A 22,267-nucleotide genomic window follows, 5' to 3' on the forward strand; every position below is an offset into this window, starting at 1 on the left:
CATTACTAAAATAATGAAAGTCCATTAAAATAGTCTCATTACTAAAACGATGAAAGTCCATTAAAATAGTCTCATTTCTAAAATGATGAAAGTCTATTAAAATAATCTCATTACTAAAATGATGAAAGTCCATTAAAATAGTCTCATTACTAAAACGATGAAAGTCCATTAAAATAATCTCATTACTAAAACGATGAAAGTCCATTAAAATAGTCTCATTACTAAAACGATGAAAGTCCATTAAAATAGTCTCATTACTAAAACGATGAAAGTCCATTAAAATAGTCTCATTACTAAAACGATGAAAGTCCATTAAAATAGTCTCATTACTAAAATGATGAAAGTCCATTAAAATAGTCTTATGACTAAAATGATGAAAGTCCATTAAAATAGTCTTATGACTAAAATGATGAAAGTCCATTAAAATAGTCTCATTACTAAAATGATGAAAGTCCATTAAAATAGTCTCATTACTAAAATGATGAAAGTCCATTAAAATAGTCTCATTACTAAAACGATGAAAGTCCATTAAAATAGTCTTATTACTAAAATGATAAAATTAATGTAGCTCATTACTACAAGGTAAAGGTCTGCTGCCTTAATAATCTAACATTAGATTGTTCAAACTTATTAACCTAAAGTTTAAGATTCTTAAATATCAGGTAAATAATTTTCCGTTTTTTTTTTTTTTTTTTATAAGTGATATCAATAAGCCTACACATTTATCTACTTACCACAGCGGACCCTCTGTTCCCAACAGCTATCCTGTTCCTGAAGTGACCGAGCTAATAGGAGGATCTCATGTCTCACAGAGGATCCCTACAACACAAATATCAGCTATCAAATATTTTACATTACATGCTGATGATTTTCCTTGCAAGACTATTTAAACACAAAGGAAATCAATGCTTTACAAGCAAAATATTGGAGATCAAGTTGATCATTTCTCTAAGCTAAGCTTTCTCTGCATCTATACATCTTTGTAGGTATAGATTTTAAAATTATTTGTAAAAGAATATCACAAACTGATGACATAACTTTTAACTTTCTCAAAAAAATAATATCAAAATCAATTTATTTCATGTATTGACTCTTGAGGGCGGCCGCGATGCAAGTTTATTCTATATGGAACTTACCAGGTCAGGATTTGAGAAATGACCCTTGAGGGCGGCCGCGATGCGAGTCATGATGAGGTTATTCATCTCCTCTGTACCTCGCCGACTGTCCTTGGTCAGGAGGCAGAGAAGCTGACGGACTTCCGTCCTCACATGAAGAGTTCCGTGTCTTAAGTTAAAGTCAATCAACTCTTTGATCATCCCCTACAAAACATCAAATCATACACTGTAATACAAATTACACAACACATTCATTTTTCTTTTAATTTTTGTGAGACCTTGCCTGAAAACAGATTTTCTTACAAAATTTACCTGAAAGCTTCAATGACCTTTGAATGAAGGACCTGCATGTCCTTTGAGTTACAAAGTTACAAGTTACATGTCCTTTGAGTTACGAAGTTACAATTTACATGTCCTTTGAGTTACAAAGTTTCATGTCCATAGAGTTACAAAGTTACAAGACCATTGAGTAAAAAGACCTTTGATTTAAGACCTTGCATGACCTTTGAATTATATGACCTCTGATTTACAAAGTTATATGACCTTTGAATTACATGACCTTTTAGTTACAAAGTTACATGACCTTTGACTTAAGAAGTTAGATGACCCTTGTGAAATTACCTGAGCTTTGAATCTGACTAAAGATTATTGGAGAGCCTACCTGACCTTAGGGTCGAGGGCTTACCTGACTACAGAGGATCTGACGAAGGTTAGTATTGGTGACCAGGGCCCTAAGTAGTGTGATACAATGTTCAACAGCAGAGCTGGCACAGCCGTAACAGTTACTGGGACGTCCACTGAAAATAATTAAATTTGATAAATTCAGTTGATCAAAAACTTAGAAAACATACTTTATTCCTTAATCAACATGTGCTTCACTGAATGATTTCGTTAACATGAAAATTAGGATAAGGATTTTATTCCTTTTAGTGGATGTAAATTGACAAACTACCTTGAACAATTTACCATTGCTGGGTGATTGTGTGCAACTTACATATTTTTGGTGGTCTCGGGTTTAACTTACATGTTTTTGGTGGCCTTGGGTTTACAGGCAACCTCCTTGACCTTGTCTGCCATGTCGCGGGGAGATGACAGTGGGGAGGCACGACTAGCTGCGGCCACTGCCTCTCTCTGCTGACAGTCGTATTCAACCAATTCTTTACGACAGGCCAACACTTTCTGTTAATTATAAAAAAAACACCGTCAGATGCTTTTCAATTACTATGTAGTAGAGTTTGCTAATATCTTTCTTAATTATTACATATTGATTATAGAATGCAAATTCTGCTAATGTGAGTAAGTATTGATTGTAATACATCATATGTTTATGAGTGCAACAAAATGTAATTCTCGCACACAAACTAATAATGCAAGAATCAATTATTACTCTCAAATACTGTAAAGCACGTAAATTTTGCAGGGGCTTCATTTTTGCTATATTCACAATTTTTCTGAAATTTGCTATTAAATTCAAAATATCAGGATAGTGAAATATAACTGTTATGCAAAAGAGCTAATATTGCATATAGAGGAATCGATGTACCGCTAAATTAAAACCCCGTGAATATATTCTGTTATAAAAATTGCAAAGTATGGATGATGCGAATTGAAAACTCGATCTATACTGTAGACTGCTTTTTTTCTACACACTTTTGATAAAGCATAAAGTACATCTTATACATTTTCACAGGTAAGAACCGAGTGTCTTATTAGGTTAAAGTGGGATTTATAAAGTTTGATAATAAAATTTGACCATATTTTGAGAATTACCTGAATAGTCTTGCTCAGATCATCGAAGGAAGATTTACATTCGCTACAGTACTTGATGGCGAGTTGCTGTATAGATTTGTTGACATTACTGTTGGTAATGGCCGCCCCGGCTCCACCTCCTCCTCCTCCTACGGTAACAGTCTCATCCTGTCAGGGAAACATTAACTTTGGTTTCATTCCACAAACACACATTTTTATCTATTGGCCACTGATTTTGGTACCCTTGATATGATTTTTAACTGTTCTTCATTAGGCCTAGGCTTGGCCTAATAGTTCTTTGATATCATATCAAAACCAAACCTTTAAATTCTCTTTAAGGGAATTTTTATGGTAGAAAATAACTGATACTTAAATATTAAAGCCAAATGCTAAAGATGAAGATGAGAAGATAAGAAATTTACAGATCCTACTAATGAATTTGAACTTTTTTTTTTCCTTAACAATTTCAAGCATATTTTTTTTAAATTATTTAAAATTTACTTTCCTTCTTTATTATTTAAATGAAAATATAAGTATTATTAATAATGACAGTTTTTTTAAAAAAAACACAGAGTTCAAGTGATAACTAAACTCGGAGTGTCATACCGGCAGTTTCTCTGAGCTGTGCTCCGTGACCTGGACTAAAAGCTGCTCCAACAGTGGACGATGGTGTTGTAACTGTTTGTAGATCCTGTCCGCCTTCTCTAACAGACTGTTGATGGTGGAGATAGTCTAGAGGAGAGAAATCAGAAATTAGTGTATTAGAAACAGACAAAATGATCCCTTCTCCATTTCATTCCCAGGATAGAGAAACATTTTTAACGATCAACAGCCAAAGAAATACCCTAACAATTTAAGCAAAGTCTTTGAGATCAAAGAAAATATTTGACTTTTTTTCAAAATCAATACTGACACATAAAAAGAAAGTTTTACATTCTTTGCACAAAACTGTCAAAGTCAGAGTTTGACACAATATAATTTGGATGTTATACTTTCTTAAGATTATTTTCTTTCGTGATATTGTCCAGGGATGTGATTGATCCTATCAGCAAATCGAGGAAATGTCTCGACAAATGAAAGGAAACCCTTCCCCTGATGTTTAAATAGGTCATTTTATGATGTTAGACAACATCTGACATGATTTGCTTCTCTGACAGAAACAATCAGAGGGAATTCTCTAAAAAGAGGAGGAATCACATCCTTCATATCTGCTATAACAAACATTTATTACCCCTACCTTTTTACGGTCCTCTTCATTCTCTATGGGGTCGACAGCACAGCATGTTTTGGCTGTCAGGGTGAAGTCAAATTTGGCATATTTACAGAAGCCACAGGCGTTACACAGGAACGGATCCTTCTCATCGTAATTAATCGCCCTGGTAACATTCAAACACAGAAGTAAGTCAAACTTTCACGTAAGTCAGATTTTGCAGGAGTAAGATTTCACAAAAATAAGAAAGAATTTCACAAAAGCTATTTAAAATTTCATAGAAGGATAACTCTTTAACATTTTTTTTATATTTTATTATGATTATGTAGATATTGGCATCTTATACAGCAGTTTTATAAAAGATGTCTTGATATTGTGTAATTGGAAAGACATGACTTACATGTCTACAAGACAAAAATGCCCGTCTCCACATATCAAAGCGGACACGGCAAAATGAACATGGTTAAAACTATATAACCCCTTACTTATTAAAAACTAAATCATAATTAATCCAAACATGTGAAATTTTCAGATTTTGTACTGTTCTCATCATTAGTACCTGCACTTATGACACTGGAAAACGTTCTCTCCACAGTTACCACACACGCCTGGGTTGGCAGGTACGGAGGCGCTACAGCGTGGACACTGGAGTGTCTCGGCCGTGGCCTGTAGGTTGTCGTAGAAGTCGGCGTACTCTATCATCAGGTTACAGGCCACTATTGGGATTGGGAAGTCCACCTTGACATCAGTCTGCCCCGCGGACAATGTCACCTTCCTCGCCTTGTGCCAAAGTCCTGGTCTGTAAAATAACAACAAAAAAGTTTGTAAAAGTAAAGTTTATTAATACTGTCATTTTTGCAGATAAAAAAATTTTGAGTTTTGGATATAAAAAAATGTCCATGCATAAGAAAAATTCCATTATATGAATACCAGACTTAACAATTAGGACTTAAAAACTACTATATTCCGCAAAATTGTAAATATACTTTCCCCAAATAGTTATCAGCTATACAATATTTTAATGATTCTACAAGACTTAAAATTCGCCAAATTCCAGACACAAAATTTTGTTTATGTTTATTTATTATTAAAGTAAGTGTATTAATTTTGTTATACTCACTTGTTTTTAAGCTCCACCACAGCCTGTACTGTCCGGTTGTTGTAGTAGATGTTCAGCACGCGTACCTGTGGCAAGTAGACAAATCATCACAATCAGAATACGCTCAAACTTGTCTATAAAGACCACACAATGGACATCTGTCTAGAAAGATGGCTCAGTAGACAGAGAAAAACTGGTCTTTTTATAGCCAGGTGGTCTTTATACACTGGTTGAATTGTGTTAAAATCAGTCATTTAGGACACCAGAATAGTGGTCTTATTAAGCAGGTGGTCTTTATATAGAGGTAGCTGTTAAGGCAGGTTTTACTGTACTTCTTTTATAATGAGTTTCTAGACTGTGAAACAACCTTAGAGTTTGCTTCACCTTAATTATTGACCTAGTAATATTACTTATGTCCTATTACAAATTTAAAGGCATTTTTAGCAAAATTTTCTTTTTTTTTGTTGTATGTAGAGAAATATTCTAAAAATATTTGTCAACTCCTAGAAAAGATCCTGCATTGCTTATCAAATGTTTATCAGCTATATCGGTATCATGGACGATAACGTTTTCCAAACAGAGCTTACCATCTTGGTGCGTTTAAGGTCACTAATGCGGAGAGATATCTTGGAGATGGTATGACTTCCGACCAGTTTCACAATCTGTGTGGTGGTGGTGAACTTTGAATCTACTTTAATGGCAGATAGCTTCAGGTTCTGAAAAAATCCACAAGCAATTAGATTTGAATTCTTACATGTCGTCAATATCATTCTCTAGCATAAGATTTTGCGAGATATACCTTCAGAATTTTAGCAGCATAGTTCATATACATTCACAAAATAGTACTTGCATTGAAAATTTTCGTGATCAAGTGTCCTTAGCATAATTAGCAGAACTTACACCCTTACGTAATTTTCATATTAAAAAAGTGTTTCAAGTCAACTTAATATAATTTTTGTGCTTTGTACTTGTGGATATTAGTTTTCATGATTATTTATTTTTATCGCATGAGAGAAAGATTTTACACAGTATTCAATATTATGATATCTCCAAATGTACTATTTACAAGTAACATGCTCTGCTTCGCGTATCTTGTGTACAGTCAATGAAGACTATAAATCAGGGTAAATCTAGAATGGTCGATCCTTACCGTGGATTCCTCCTCGGGGTTGTTACACACAAGACAAGGGTCACTCTCCAGATAGTAACCGTCAAAGTCTACCAGTCCCTGTAGCATACTGTACAAAAACCACATATCAGTAATTATCTATGCATAACTTATTCATAGAGTCAGTTATTTTTGCAATTAAAAATTTTTGCGATTTGAACCAAAAACTAGCAAAAAAATTTTTTCGTTGTTAGAGAGAAATTTTTGTCCAGAATGTTGATTCCATTGGTACAAGTATTAATGGGAACTATTACAGATGTCTGCTAAATAGCCCCCACATAAATATCATATGTCTTGAAGAGATTTTTGTCAATACTCACTTGTAGATCTGGGCGTTAGGGTGGTTTGATAGTATCTGGTTCTCCTCCTTCAGCACTGAGATAGCCTTCTCTAGATATTGCTTGGTCTGAAAGTAAACATAATATTAATGCATAAATCATGGAAAATGTCTTGATCTTTTTTAATTTTATAAATTTCTGCAAAAACTATGGAAATGATGTCATAAATGAATACATTCTTTATAAAGACAATCGGCAGCAAATTAGTTTGACCATCAATATTCAAAAATAAATATTTATTAGTTGTAAGAGTGGGTTATCTCCCCTGGAACATTTAGTATTTTATTTACTAGGCATGGATTCGGCAAGGAACTGATCTAGTTAGAATGATGAAGTCAATTAATATCACTCTTGACAATAATAGAAACCCCTGCAACATCATTACAAATTACAATTGATATTTGATCACTGAATTGAATTGCATAAAGAAAGCTAAAGGACATTGTATATCCCTTTTAGATTGATCTTCTCCCTAATTTTTTTGGAACCCTAAGTATTCCAGTCTTTTTCCTGTGGAATACCTTTTTCTCTGATGTTTGTGGTGTCTTGAGTACAAAGTATCCGAGGAGGTCCACAAACTGAGCAGCTTTCCGTCCGTACAGCGGAAGCTCCTTCCAAAGTCCCCACATCAGTTCCAGGAGATGTTCCTGCTCGGACAGGCTCGAGTTCCTGGAACAAACACATATTCATCATTTTTTTATATTTATTGAAAACCTTGAATTCCTAATACAAAAACATATCAAATAATGATGATCATAGCGGTTCAGTGGTTAAGGAGTCGTCATTCAAATAGTAACCCTCCACCTCTTCTGTGCATGTGTTACACTGCATAGTCGATTATTTTCGCTGGGTAAAATTTTTGCAATTTCGCGGGACATTTCTATGCTCTCAAAAATTCTATATGCTAACTATTAACAAATGCTTGAATCATAGATACCCTCAGGCATAAAACAAGATCCCGAAAATTTAGAACCACTGAAATTAAATTTTCTCGTTTGAAGATAAAGTTGCTAAAATTTTGAACTGTGAAAATAAATTGCTACACGATATATCACATTTCTTTATAAAACTTTAACAAAAGGATTGTGGACTTACTTGTAGATGTTGTAGAGGAGACTGTGAGCTTGCCAGCGTATGCTCGTGGCGTTCGACTCGAGGAGGAAAGTACGGAGAAAGCGAACCATCAGGTCTTTATCCAAGACACGGTTCAACAACTGTACCAGGTTGACACACAATGCTTCATCATGGCGCTGACCATCATCTGAATCTGGACAAATAGAAAATAAAGTTTCTATCAATTACCATTTCATCAACTAGAAATATCAGTGAAACAAGAATTCCCCAGACTCCATATATCAAAATAAGACAGGATGAGATGTGACAAGGTGGGACATGACAGGACATGTTCAGATAGGACAGGACAGAATTAATGTTGGTTAAAACTATGCCCATTATTACAAGTCAGGGTTATAAGAATGATTTTCACATCTGGGTATGGTGTATTTTGTTCTTTTACAGGGTAAACAGTAATAAGTAATAATTAGTCTCTGGAAATAGCAACGTATGTAAGTGTAAGTACTGGAAATACATACGAAATAACTTATTGCCCGAATCTAGAATACACTTTCTAAAGAGGTGACTATTTTCTATCTAGATGTCTTTAATGCGAAAATATTCAATTTGTGTTTTCCCTATTGTTGTCATATTCCCCGAAAATCTGAGACTCTGATGTATTGCTTGCTGTACACTTTTCCTCATCTTTGTGTTTGGCGTTTGAACACCTACCCTCGTTTTTATCTTTGTCTTTGTCCTTGTCTTTCTTGTGTTTGGCCGGTGAGCTGGTGGCAGCCCCACCCCCTGACCCTGTGTGACCTGTGCCAGGGCCCTTTGACCCACACAGGGCACACTGTAGCAGCTGGAGGACAGTCGGGGCCACTCCCTCGTCTAATACAATACTGGCCCTTACTAGGAATGCCAACACTCCTGTAACACAATCAACAGAACTTAATGGTAGAAAATTTGTACAGAATAGACCAACACCATTGTAAACTTAGCTTAGATATAAAAAGTATACTGTTGTGATAAAATTGTTATTGGATATGTTTGCTATTTCTCTATTGTATTTTTACCAGGAATATGTCCCTTTCCATTTTCATGAAGTCTTTTTGAACTAGGGTCACGTCCAGCATAGGGTCGCGCTAGATGAGTGGTAAACATGTCTCAACATATTACCACAAGCATCTCTGAAGCGGGAGTTTGAATCCCATGTGGGGGACTTGCCATGTACTGAATGCTGGTTGGTAGTTTTTCTCCAGGTACTCCGGCTCTCCTCAAACAAACCTGGCACTTACATGACCCTGGCTTTTAATACGATGTTAAACTAATTAAACCCTAAAACCATGTCCAGCAATAAGCCTGCCCCCCCCCCCCCCCCGAGTATTTTCTGATTTTTTGTAATTTTGCTCAGAAAAACATTGATATATATATATGTTAATATTGTCACATACCTTGATTGTCTTTACAATACAACTGCCAATTGACCGGGCGTTCACTGGCAATCTCAGCACAGATCTTCAGATGCTCCACCTACCGACATACACGTCACAGTTACATTGGAAAAATTATCATCCAATCTTTATATTACTGTATAGTTTTTTACATTTTGTGGGTGTAAATTTTCGTGATTTACTGTTTAGAACTTCCTTACGGGGGTTTATTTTTGAGAAGTATATTTGTAGTCTTTTAAAGTGTCATTAAAGCACCAGCGAATATTAGCAACTATATGATTAAAAACTATAACCTTAAATTCAATTATATTTGATTTCATACTAGGTAAAGGAAAGTGTTGCACCAACTATTTTCTTACAACATTGAGATGATAATGATTATGATACGTAGCGTCATTAAAAATTTAAATTTGCTAAAATTTTCATTATAGGTATAAGAATGCAAGAATCCATGTGGGTTTTACCAATTATTCTCAAGTGTTTAGATGACAATGTTAACTTTCGAGAAGAGTGTCATCATGTCCTTACAATGTTAAGTAGAGTGTCGTATGACAGTATAATTGGAGTGGGTGTACTGTCGTTCACGGTGAGTCCTCCTTCCCTACACTGGTCCATTACTGTATGAAGGTGGGACTCGACGGCGTACAGATCCCTCAACTGGCGGTACTTATCTTTTGTCCCACAGATAAACAGCAGTAACTGTAACGATGAACCATATATCAGTAATGTAAAATAACACTCTCTATCTGAGTAATCATTAAGAATGGGTCTTAGATACTTTTTATCGTTTGTTTAATTAGCAATATCTGTAAGACATAAATGTCCCCTAGATGGACAAAGGAAACACTGTAGGCTTCCCTTGCTTTCAATTTCAAAGAAAAGACATCAAACACAATCAAACAGACATAAGGAATATGAAGTTTGAAACATTTATGGAAATCTTTATAGATGGGAAGGGAAAACCTTTTATCACATAACTAGACTGTCTAGCAATGTCATATGGTCACGTCAGAAATATCGTAAGACACATGTCAAATAACACTATTGTGACGTCACAGGTAGTTTTGACGTCATAATCTATACATGACGTTGTATGATTGTCTCAGTAGACGGAAACGTCACATCCAAGTCGGATTTCTACTGTTTTATAAAGAGATGAAATCTAAAGTTTTGCTTATATTTCTATAAATAAAAGTTATGTGATAAATATACTGGTAGCTACTCATGTAAGATTCCCTATTTACATCAATTTAATACTATTTGAAAATCATTTTTTTTTTTTTTTTTTTTTTTGGTATTTAAAGAATGTTTGAGAATTATGCATTAAGCTATACAATCTTAAGTTAGAATATGATATTTTAAACGACATCATAGAATTTAAAATTAAATATGTACCAGCTAGTTTATAAAACATTCTTTTGGTATATAATCAGTGTTCAAGTACATAGCACTTGACTTACTTTGCGCACTTGTCTTTTGACGAAGGGTGTCTGCTGTGTCATCATGTACTACAAAAGAAATAAAATCCTGATGTGGTATTCATAGGCTAAAACAGAGAACGATTTTCACTTTCCAAAAATAATGTGAGAATACCAACATTAGTCAGCTAGTCTTCAAACAAATCAATATGGAGGTTTTGAGACACCAAAATGACATGGGTGAAGCCTTCTGGTGATTGTGATGTTACAAAAATCATGTCAAAATAAGAGGTCATAATCACCGGAAGTTAGGACTAATCAATTGTAAATTGTACTTTACCCACATCCCATATTGGTTTCTTTAAATCAACATATTACACAAAATAACCTCATTAATTTCCAAAACCTAGTATATACTGGCCATGAAAGCAAGACAAAATTGATAAGCTGCTCATACAGGTAAATCAAACATTCTGATGAACGATGATAACAAACCTCAGCTAGAGTGGTGTTCCAGACGTAGTCAAAGCTGGCAGCTGGCACATTGGCAACACTGTCGGAAATCTTCTTCAACTGTGGAAAAGATCATTGACAATGTATATTGATGACAATTTCAAAGAGAATAAAAGAACATTAGCAACCACATGTGGTAACCCCCTCCTCAGTTTAGATTTTAACACATTCGATACATCATCATGGTGAATAGTTATAGAAAATTAACAAAATTATTTCAGAATGCTTCTTATCAACATTACTCAATGACCCTTGACCTTTTTGCTCACCTATAGCTTATCTATAACAGCTATTCCAGTATTATATATTTTCTATTTGCAAATTACAGAGTTATCTGCCCTAGCGGGAAGAACATTAGATCTTTTTTTAAAGAAATTGATAAGAAAATAATGACGTCACAATGAACACCAGTCTCAAAGGGCGGTAACTCTGTAATATTACCTGATATGGGAGTCGGAGAACCATCTCTGTGAGAAGTTGTGGGTAGTCCTCAAACACGTCACTCGCGTGGCCTTTGACATACTGACGTAAGAAGAAGGGCGACATATCTGGGGGTGGGTGTGTGGGGTGTGGCTTCAGTAACTGTCCTGTCACAGCACTACCGTCCTCCTACAAATGAGATACAGCCATAAATACAACATACTGAAATGGACATGATCTTTTGGTGTCCTAAGCTTGGTTATAACCAGAATAAGGAAACTTAGCCCCATCAATATATAGATCTACAATGTGTAAGTATTATTTCTTTGAAATCCCTCCAGTACTTTAGGAGGAGGAGTTGTTTGTTTGTTGTGTCTACAGACAGACAGACAAACGACCCAAATCCAGTATAACCCCCCTCCTTTATTTCGTTGTGAGGGTATAATTATAATTATTACCTATAAGTTGTACCTACCTCCTGAGTGGAGAACTGTTTCCAGTAGGGCAGTAAGCTACACAGGATCTTGAGACAGTATGTAATCCCATCACTGGAAATCAGAGCCGAGGCCGATGTGTTACTGATGAAGGAGGACGAGGATGACTGGAAATATAAAACAACTCAATTAATTACCATAATGATACAAAGGCAATATTTCTTCACGTCAAATTCATTAGAGAAAATTCTATGCAAAATTCACATGAAGAAAAGTTGCTGTGTATTGAAAGTGAAGACATGCGTGATATGCTGTAATGTTTTAATCTCAAGAAAGGTTATAGTTTATATATACAAAATTTATATTATAAACATGCTTACAGCAAAGTCATATCTACAACATACCGAGTAGTACAACATCCCCATTACTTCAGATATTACTTATTATTACATTTGTGATTCCCCATTACTTTAGATATTACTTATTATTACATTTGTGATTCCCCATTACTTTAGATATTACTTATTATTACATTTGTGATTCCCCAACACTTTAGATATTACTTATTATTACATTTGTGATTCCCCAACACTTTAGATATTACTTATTATTACATTTGTGATTCCCCAACACTTTAGATATTACTTATTATTACATTTGTGATTCCCCATTACTTTAGATATTACTTATTATTACATTTGTGATTCCCCAACACTTTAGATATTACTTATTATTACATTTGTGATTCCCCATTACTTTAGATATTACTTATTATTACATTTGTGATTCCCCATTACTTTAGATATTACTTATTATTACATTTGTGATTCCCCCATTACTTTAGATATTACTTATTATTACATTTGTGATTCCCCCCAATTACTTTAGATATTACTTATTATTACATTTGTGATTCCCCAACACTTTAGATATTACTTATTATTACATTTGTGATTCCCCCAACACTTTAGATATTACTTATTATTACATTTGTGATTCCCCAACACTTTAGATATTACTTATTATTACATTTGTGATTCCCCAACACTTTAGATATTACTTATTATTACATTTGTGATTCCCCAACACTTTAGATATTACTTATTATTACATTTGTGATTCCCCAACACTTTAGATATTACTTATTATTACATTTGTGATTCCCCAACACTTTAGATATTACTTATTATTACATTTGTGATTCCCTAACACTTTAGATATTACTTATTATTACATTTGTGATTCCCCATTACTTTAGATATTACTTATTATTACATTTGTGATTCCCCATTACTTTAGATATTACTTATTATTACATTTGTGATTCCCCATTACACTTTTAGATATTACTTATTATTACATTTGTGATTCCCCAACACTTTAGATATTACTTATTATTACATTTGTGATTCCCCAACACTTTAGATATTACTTATTATTACATTTGTGATTCCCCAACACTTTAGATATTACTTATTATTACATTTGTGATTCCCCATTACTTTAGATATTACTTATTATTACATTTGTGATTCCCCATTACTTTAGATATTACTTATTATTACATTTGTGATTCCCCATTACTTTAGATATTACTTATTATTACATTTGTGATTCCCCATTACTTTAGATATTACTTATTATTACATTTGTGATTCCCCATTACTTTAGATATTACTTATTATTACATTTGTGATTCCCCAACACTTTAGATATTACTTATTATTACATTTGTGATTCCCCATTACTTTAGATATTACTTATTATTACATTTGTGATTCCCCATTACTTTAGATATTACTTATTATTACATTTGTGATTCCCCAACACTTTAGATATTACTTATTATTACATTTGTGATTCCCCAACACTTTAGATATTACTTATTATTACATTTGTGATTCCCCAACACTTTAGATATTACTTATTATTACATTTGTGATTCCCCATTACTTTAGATATTACTTATTATTACATTTTGTGATTCCCCAACACTTTAGATATTACTTATTATTACATTTGTGATTCCCCAACACTTTAGATATTACTTATTATTACATTTGTGATTCCCCAACACTTTAGATATTACTTATTATTACATTTGTGATTCCCCAACACTTTAGATATTACTTATTATTACATTTGTGATTCCCCAACACTTTAGATATTACTTATTATTACATTTGTGATTCCCCAACACTTTAGATATTACTTATTATTACATTTGTGATTCCCCAACACTTTAGATATTACTTATTATTACATTTGTGATTCCCCAACACTTTAGATATTACTTATTATTACATTTGTGATTCCCCAACACTTTAGATATTACTTATTATTACATTTGTGATTCCCCATTACTTTAGATATTACTTATTATTACATTTGTGATTCCCCAACACTTTAGATATTACTTATTATTACATTTGTGATTCCCCATTACTTTAGATATTACTTATTATTACATTTGTGATTCCCCAACACTTTAGATATTACTTATTATTACATTTGTGATTCCCCAACACTTTAGATATTACTTATTATTACATTTGTGATTCCCCAACACTTTAGATATTACTTATTATTACATTTGTGATTCCCAACACTTTAGATATTACTTATTATTACATTTGTGATTCCCCAACATTAGATATTACTTATTATTACATTTGTGATTCCCCCACACTTTAGATATTACTTATTATTACATTTGTGATTCCCCAACACTTTAGATATTACTTATTATTACATTTGTGATTCCCCAACACTTTAGATATTACTTATTATTACATTTGTGATTCCCCAACACTTTAGATATTACTTATTATTACATTTGTGATTCCCCATTACTTTAGATATTACTTATTATTACATTTGTGATTCCCCAACACTTTAGATATTACTTATTATTACATTTGTGATTCCCCATTACTTTAGATATTACTTATTATTACATTTGTGATTCCCCTAACACTTTAGATATTACTTATTATTACATTTGTGATTCCCCATTACTTTAGATATTACTTATTATTACATTTGTGATTCCCCATTACTTTAGATATTACTTATTATTACATTTGTGATTCCCCAACACTTTAGATATTACTTATTATTACATTTGTGATTCCCCATTACTTTAGATATTACTTATTATTACATTTGTGATTCCCCAACACTTTAGATTACTTTTTTACATTGTGATTCCTTACTTAGATATACTTATTTACATTTGTGATTCCCCATTACTTTAGATATTACTTATTATTACATTGTGTGATTACATTTGTGACCCCATTACTTTAGATATTACTTATTATTACATTTGTGATTCCCCAACACTTCAGATATTACTTATTATTACATTTGTGATTCATCAACACTTTAGATATTACTTATTATTACATTTGTGATTCATATTACTTATTATTATTACATTTGTGATTCCCCATTACTTTAGATATTACTTATTATTACATTTGTGATTCCCCATTACTTTAGATATTACTTATTATTACATTTGTGATTCCCCAACACTTTAGATATTACTTATTATTACATTTGTGATTCCCCAACACTTTAGATATTACTTATTATTACATTTGTGATTCCCTAACACTTTAGATATTACTTATTATGTATTACATTTGTGATTACTCTCAAGTAAGTAAGTTCTTACGCTACAAACGCAGATTAAGAAATTATTACATACGGCATATGATTTTCTGGACAAGCGTTGTCTTCAACAGACTTACCTCAGAGGAAGGTTTAGTTCCAGCCTTGGTTCTGGACAACAACACACTCAGTAGTCTTAGCAACACCAACTTGACCTCATACTTTTTACTCCTACATGCCACATTCTCCAGACCCTGAAACACACAGATCATGATAAAGAATGTCTGTCTGTAATATCATTAGTTCTCATTAGTTATATTGTAATGCTATAAAACTTTCATCAAAAAAATATTTCTTAATTCACATTATTGTAATTTAAGAAAAATCTTCCCTCACTTAGAAAATTGTTCTAAAGATGTCTGTGAGCCATACATATTAAGCCAAATTACAATCCCTGGTACTTTAATAGATAAATAATAATTTCACATTTTTGGCCCATGCAAATATTTGCCAGCCTTTGTATGTGAGAAACTATCCCTCAAACTTACAATATATAAATAACCACTCCTTGCCCTTTTAGTAATAATGATATTCCGTACCTGTCCAGAGAGGTCCAGTTCCTTGATAAGAGCGGTCAGTACGCTGTCCAGCGCCGCCTTATCCTTCTCGTCATCACTATCTAGGTCAGAGGTCAACATAAGGAGGACCTGCATGAAGGGTATGGCCCTGACCCCGCCCACTTCTCGTACTTCGGGTATGTATTGTAGAAGTCGCTCCAGTTGGATTAGGCGCAGATTGTGTAACCTATTAACATATATTTAACGAATAAACAGCTTATATCAAGCACATTTAAAATTTTTAAGTAATTAAAAACTAAAAATTTTTATTTCAGGAGCGACAAGAACTGAAACCGCAAAGAAAACATTTTAACTACAAGGGCAATTACAGGGCTTTCAAACTGTAAATCACAAACATTAAATCATAGCAAAAACGAAAAAATCTTTCGTCATGAAAACACGAAGTTAAACACTGTGAAAACAAAGTTTCGCTATATCTCTTAGGTATTGATGTTAAGTCTCTATATCATATTTTCACATGCCAGATTTAGGAAATTGATGAAAGCCAGAGTGCCTGGAGAAAAACCAACCAGTGGTCAGTACCTAGTAACTTTTCTTTGTAATGACCACAATCCAACTATCCAAATATATTTTACGTAGACTTTTTCTTACTGATTTTGTTTTGTTTTAATTGAATTAACTGGTACCTACCTGACGCTGGTATCGTAGTCGGCGTCCATTTCTGACCCCTCCGTTTCCTGAGGAAGTGAGCCGCTGTGCATGCCCACACTGCTCGTCTCACTTCTGGCACTAAACATGGTGCTCTCTCTGTCTCTCTCTCCATAGGCGCTACTACGTCCACTGGCTAAAATATCAAGATAGGGTAAAATTAACTCGGTTGTATAAACCAAACATTTCATAGCATGTCAACCCTACTAAAACAGACCGTACACGGTAAATAACAAACAAGAGTTTAATCATGATGGTAAATTCATCGTGAACAAGTGCAGAAAATAACAAAAACTTGTTTGTAAGACATTTATATAAATAACCCCACCTCCAAATGATAAAGTGAGGTGGGGCTGCTTTCTCCTCCAATTTCATCACGGGATATAAAGACTTTTCGTCTTCTTTTGTTTTTCTCATTCAACGTATCTGGTTTCCTCAACAATTTTGAATGGCATTTGGATGTGCAGACCTAAGATGTTTGTTGAAAAGTCAAATCTTATACAATTCTCAATTTATACAACACAGTCAATCCTGCCTTAGCGACCAACTCTATATAACAACCACAAGCTTAATACGACCACCTCAACACAATCAACCTGTGTATAAAGACCTCTTGGCTATAAAGACCTTTTTCCTCTATCCCTAGATGTCTTTATAGACAGGTTTGACAGTATCGTTTTCTGGAATTACTGGAAAAACTTACCTCCACTTTCGGAGCCACCACTGCCTGCATGTTCCGCTGGAGATGTCCGGAGAGTGGACCCATCTGTAGCTGCATTACTACCGATCTCATCGTCACTACCAGGGGCCGAAGCTGTCGTGTCTGATAATGGGCCCTCTTCTAAGGACATGGCACTCTAAAATACATATAAACACTTAAATTTGATGTTGGAAATTTAAGATGGACTAACCTTATAGCAAATTTTCAAACTTTAAGAATTGATGGATCCACAGCTGTCAACTAAATTTGTGATTTTTAATTATTTGCAAAATATGTGAAATTCAATAATCGCATGCAAAAACAGTTGTTTTACACTAACTATCTTGGAAATTTGATGATGAAAATTTGATGTTGGAAATTTAAGATGGACTTAACCTTATAGCAAATTTTTAAACTTTAAGAATTGATGGATCCCCAGCTGTCACCTAAACTTGTGATTTTTAATTATTTGCAAAATATGGGAAATTTAAAGATGCTCCACCGCTGACAGAGCATAAATGATATTCATCATTTGAACAATAATTGGTGTTAATCGTATATATATACATATATGTCTAATTATCACAGATAATAATATAAAATAAGTCAATCAGTGATCATTCCATATAGGATATAATGCCACGGATATTTTCCCGGATGCAATTAATTATTTTTCATACTTTTAACTTGAAGTAAAATCAGAAGCTCAAACTTTTCAATGGTGGTAATGGTGTAAAGTAAGTATTTCTTGTTTTATATAGTGAAAAATACCATTTGTCAGCGGTGGAGCATCTTAATTAATCGCATGCAAAAATCAGTTGTTTTACAGTAATTATCTTGGATATTTTCAGTTAGCTGGGATGAAGTGTGAAGACTTACCTGTTGTGATCTGTTTATACCTAGGCCTTGTAGTCCAAGTCCACCGCTGTGGCCAGGCTGTAACAAACAAACCAAAAGTTAACTCACAAGAATTGGTTTCTAACATATTTAAAATAACATGGCCAAATAATGAATTTCTTTAATATCAACCCTTTACAACTCAAGAATGAATCTTTTCTTTTCCTTCATAAAAATCAAGACTTGAATTTCCATAATCGTAAAAATATAATTTTTAAAGAAATTGACAATTATCAATGAAATTCCTCTGACACTATATATGACATAACACTTTGCATTGTTCATGCACTGACATCAAATGTGTATGCCTGCAAGTGCATGTAGGGGAACAACTGATACCCCTGCGATTCCGACAATTTTATAAATAAAGTAAAAACCGTTAAACTCAAAAGTCTGCATGATCATCATAAATCTTTACAGAATATTCTTGATTGGGGTACTTAACACATTCACCCCTGTAGACACATTTGAATTCATCTAATTCAACGTTTGGAACAGTTCATTATGAATTTTCAGGGGTGAATGAGTTAAAATGAAGTGAAAACTTTGCTCTGGATTAAAAATAATACTTTGAAATAAATTGGATCTTCAAGTAATATGAGTTTGAGATACTGTATTCACAAACACTGAAATATTGTTTCAATTCATTCATCCCTGAAAATTCATAATGAACTGTTCTAGCCTTTGAATCAGAAGAGTTAAAATGTGTCTTCAGGGGTGAAGACAGTTGTGTAGAACCAACCTGATCCTGGAGGCTGAGAGCAATAGCCAGCTCTACCATGGTCTCATCGTCGGCATCAGGAGGGATGTCAACCATCGGAGGGAAGTTAACACCGCCTGCAAACAGCGCTTCCAATGGGATAGGTCCCCCGTGTCCCTGCTCTCCAGGCTCCATAACCATAGGTTCATTGTTCTCCTGGGAAACAATCACGACGAAATATCAGTAATATAGGTTCATTATATTAGGAATCAATTTGTAGGAAAATATCGGTGGCTAGCTTTATCCAAAATAGATAATTAAGTCATACAAAACACTGATAATGCAAAAGGTTGCTATTTGTGCTAAACTTTTTTTTTCTTGACGTTTTCTTGTTAGGCAATACAAAATGATAAAACTTTCAGCTTAGATTCTGTCAAGGATTAATGCTAGTTTTCTGATATGCCTTAACAGAATTGATTTTGAATGGAACAATTTTCAAAACTGTTATCACATTAAACAGAGAAGTAATATGTTATGGTTGAGAGACTCACCACAACTTCGAAGTGTTCATCTCCCTCCTCTTGCTCCTGTTGTTCTGGTACCACCTCCTGAATCGGAGGCTGAGCTGGCTGGGCAGATTTATCTCCCTTGTCATCATCATCGTCTTCATCATCGTCATCGTCGTCGTCTCCTCCTCCCGGTGAGCTACATCTAGGAGGGGACGGGATACAAACGCGGCGACGTCGGTGTCGGGGACGAAGACATCGTATCATGGCCTGCTTACAGGCAAAGCTCACGGTCTGGTCCTGTGGGTGTATTGGAATTTCCAGAATTATTAAAACTCAAAATGGATATTTGCTATCAGTTTTGAGGTAAAGTTTAATGATGATCTGCTTACCTATTGTCATAATATCACTGACAAATATAAGATACAACATGTATATATAGACAAATGATAAATAACAGACAGCAAAAGAAGATAATGTCTTGAAAAAAGAAATAACAAAAGTTCACAACTACATAATGAAACTTATACTTGTTTGATTTGTTTATTTTTGTTTAACATCCTATTAACAGTCAAGGTCATCTAAGGATGGCTTGGTTTAGAAGGTAAAGAAGCTGGGGGAAACCCAGAGAAAAACCACCGACCTACGGGGTAAGTACCAGGCACTGCTCCATGTGGGATTAGAACTAGAAATCCAGAGATGGAGGGCCTAGATTTGGTGGTTAAGTCGGAAATGTAATCACATGAACTCATTCACCGCTAAAGACACATTTTAACTCTTCTGATTCAAAAGCTAGAAGAGTTCATTTTAAACTTTCAGGGGTGAAAGAGTTAAAACACATGGCCACCTTATACCCAATACCATTATGCAGCTTAACATTTTAATGAGTTTTGTTTGAACTTACCTGACAGAGAAGCAGACGGACGTACATCTTGGTGGCCAGAGCGATGTTATCAAACTCGCATACTGTGAAGGCGTGGATGATTTCTACTATGGCTCCTACCGTCGCATCAACATGACTGAGACCTGTGCATATACAAACACTTATATTAGAACCTCATCAATATTGACAGATTGGTGCAAGACCAATTCAAAAACATCCAAATCATTTCAATATTAAATCGCATTGTTATCCAAAAAGTTATCATATTAGACAGCATAATATACATATATGACTTCTTAATTTAATAAGTTGGGACAAAAAAGGGAAAATCAGAATTTAAAAGAAGCTTGTGGATCAAGCAGATCACAATAAATATTTTGTGAATCACTTCAATTCAATAGACAAGAAATGTCTGGGTCATAAATACCTTTGCCTCAAAGTCTGAACAGGAGCAAATGGGATAGGGACAGGGATGGGACGAAATGGGACATGACAGGACAAGGTGGACAGGATACGACAGACATGGGAAACAACATGGCCCTTCATTTCCCATGATGTCAAGGGACTTATATTCAGTTTACCTGGCAGACACACCGGGGCCAACATTACATTGGGCGGCTTCAGACTGTGTAGTTTCCAGAAGGCCTCCATCAAGTGTGTCACAAAGTGACCGGTCTCCTTACTGTCCAGTTGAGACAGACTGGACGCAGACTGACCACCTGACTTCTCCTCTCCTTCCTCCTGCTCTAAGTCAGTCACTTCCAATACTGCAAAAATGAACAACATATATAAGAACATACGTCTGAATTATATACAATCCGTGGATTTCATTATTCCTCAGAATATGTAATATATCTCAAAACAATTTCTAACACTTTTGCCAGGGAAGACAAGAAATAAGTTTTTAAAAAGATTTTCTATATAAACAATGATGTTAACGTAATATTCTTATTACTAGGAAAATCTATTTGCTGATATTTGACTAAAATGCAGTCTGAACTATATTCTATATTTGACCTGAATAGCCTTGGCCTCATTAGTTCATGCCTTGACCTCAGACTGGCAATATCTCTGACCTTGCCCTTAATGACCTTGACCTAATTCATTTATCCCTGAACATCAGATACTGATGTAACCTAATTTATCTATATTAATGCCTGCCGCTGCTTGACCTTGACCTCATTAATTCATGCCATGACCTCAGATACTGATTTAGACTAAGCTATCACTACCTACCCCTGAATTACCTTGACCTAATTAATACTTGCCTGAACCTCAGATATTGATGTAACTTAAGCTATCGTTGTCCCGCCCCTGAATGACCTTGACCTAATTATTCATGCCTTTGACCTAAGATTCTGATGCAGTTTAAACTAACCTTCCTCAGTGTTGGCCGTCATGGAGCTCTTCTCAGCAAACTTGACCAGATTATGTGGTCTGGCTACAGCCACTGACCTGGCAGTGACCAACAGTCGCTGGTACGCCTCAACGTCCATGTCGCATTCCTCGCGCGATAGCACCGTCATCACATGTACAAGCTCGGCCTGATCCTTAAATCAAAAGTAAATACCAATTAGTTTGATGATAAAATATTGACATTAAACTCCAGAAAATATTAGACTCAGAATCATGTATATAGTTATCATATAATAATCATAATAATAGACAATTTCCTAATAATAATAGACAATTTCCCCATTGTAATA

At 34.3% G+C, this 22,267-nt stretch overlaps 1 protein-coding gene across 2 annotated transcripts in view; it reads right to left on the minus strand.

Moving 5' to 3' along the window:
- LOC138321810 (E3 ubiquitin-protein ligase UBR4-like) overlaps positions 1-22,267 on the minus strand; it is a 97,160-nt gene that overhangs the window by 29,205 nt on the left and 45,688 nt on the right. For both annotated transcript variants that reach the window (XM_069265792.1, XM_069265791.1), the window contains exons 59-89: positions 21,940-22,111; positions 21,143-21,328; positions 20,583-20,704; positions 19,724-19,978; positions 19,215-19,388; positions 18,455-18,511; positions 17,579-17,732; positions 16,858-17,011; positions 16,189-16,393; positions 15,730-15,843; positions 12,013-12,138; positions 11,559-11,726; positions 11,100-11,177; positions 10,647-10,694; positions 9,715-9,885; positions 9,187-9,265; positions 8,465-8,662; positions 7,775-7,946; positions 7,201-7,348; positions 6,662-6,747; positions 6,324-6,411; positions 5,761-5,889; positions 5,195-5,259; positions 4,634-4,873; positions 4,102-4,240; positions 3,471-3,596; positions 2,886-3,032; positions 2,140-2,294; positions 1,801-1,912; positions 1,137-1,319; positions 735-819 (exon numbers count right to left, since the gene is read on the minus strand). In XM_069265792.1, coding sequence (XP_069121893.1) covers positions 735-819; positions 1,137-1,319; positions 1,801-1,912; positions 2,140-2,294; positions 2,886-3,032; positions 3,471-3,596; positions 4,102-4,240; positions 4,634-4,873; positions 5,195-5,259; positions 5,761-5,889; positions 6,324-6,411; positions 6,662-6,747; positions 7,201-7,348; positions 7,775-7,946; positions 8,465-8,662; positions 9,187-9,265; positions 9,715-9,885; positions 10,647-10,694; positions 11,100-11,177; positions 11,559-11,726; positions 12,013-12,138; positions 15,730-15,843; positions 16,189-16,393; positions 16,858-17,011; positions 17,579-17,732; positions 18,455-18,511; positions 19,215-19,388; positions 19,724-19,978; positions 20,583-20,704; positions 21,143-21,328; positions 21,940-22,111 — 4,336 coding nt within the window. The remainder of the gene's footprint in view (positions 1-734; positions 820-1,136; positions 1,320-1,800; positions 1,913-2,139; positions 2,295-2,885; positions 3,033-3,470; positions 3,597-4,101; positions 4,241-4,633; positions 4,874-5,194; positions 5,260-5,760; positions 5,890-6,323; positions 6,412-6,661; positions 6,748-7,200; positions 7,349-7,774; positions 7,947-8,464; positions 8,663-9,186; positions 9,266-9,714; positions 9,886-10,646; positions 10,695-11,099; positions 11,178-11,558; positions 11,727-12,012; positions 12,139-15,729; positions 15,844-16,188; positions 16,394-16,857; positions 17,012-17,578; positions 17,733-18,454; positions 18,512-19,214; positions 19,389-19,723; positions 19,979-20,582; positions 20,705-21,142; positions 21,329-21,939; positions 22,112-22,267) is intronic.

This window comes from Argopecten irradians, chromosome 4 (genome assembly GCF_041381155.1).
Source record: "Argopecten irradians isolate NY chromosome 4, Ai_NY, whole genome shotgun sequence".
Classification (NCBI taxonomy): domain Eukaryota; kingdom Metazoa; phylum Mollusca; class Bivalvia; order Pectinida; family Pectinidae; genus Argopecten; species Argopecten irradians.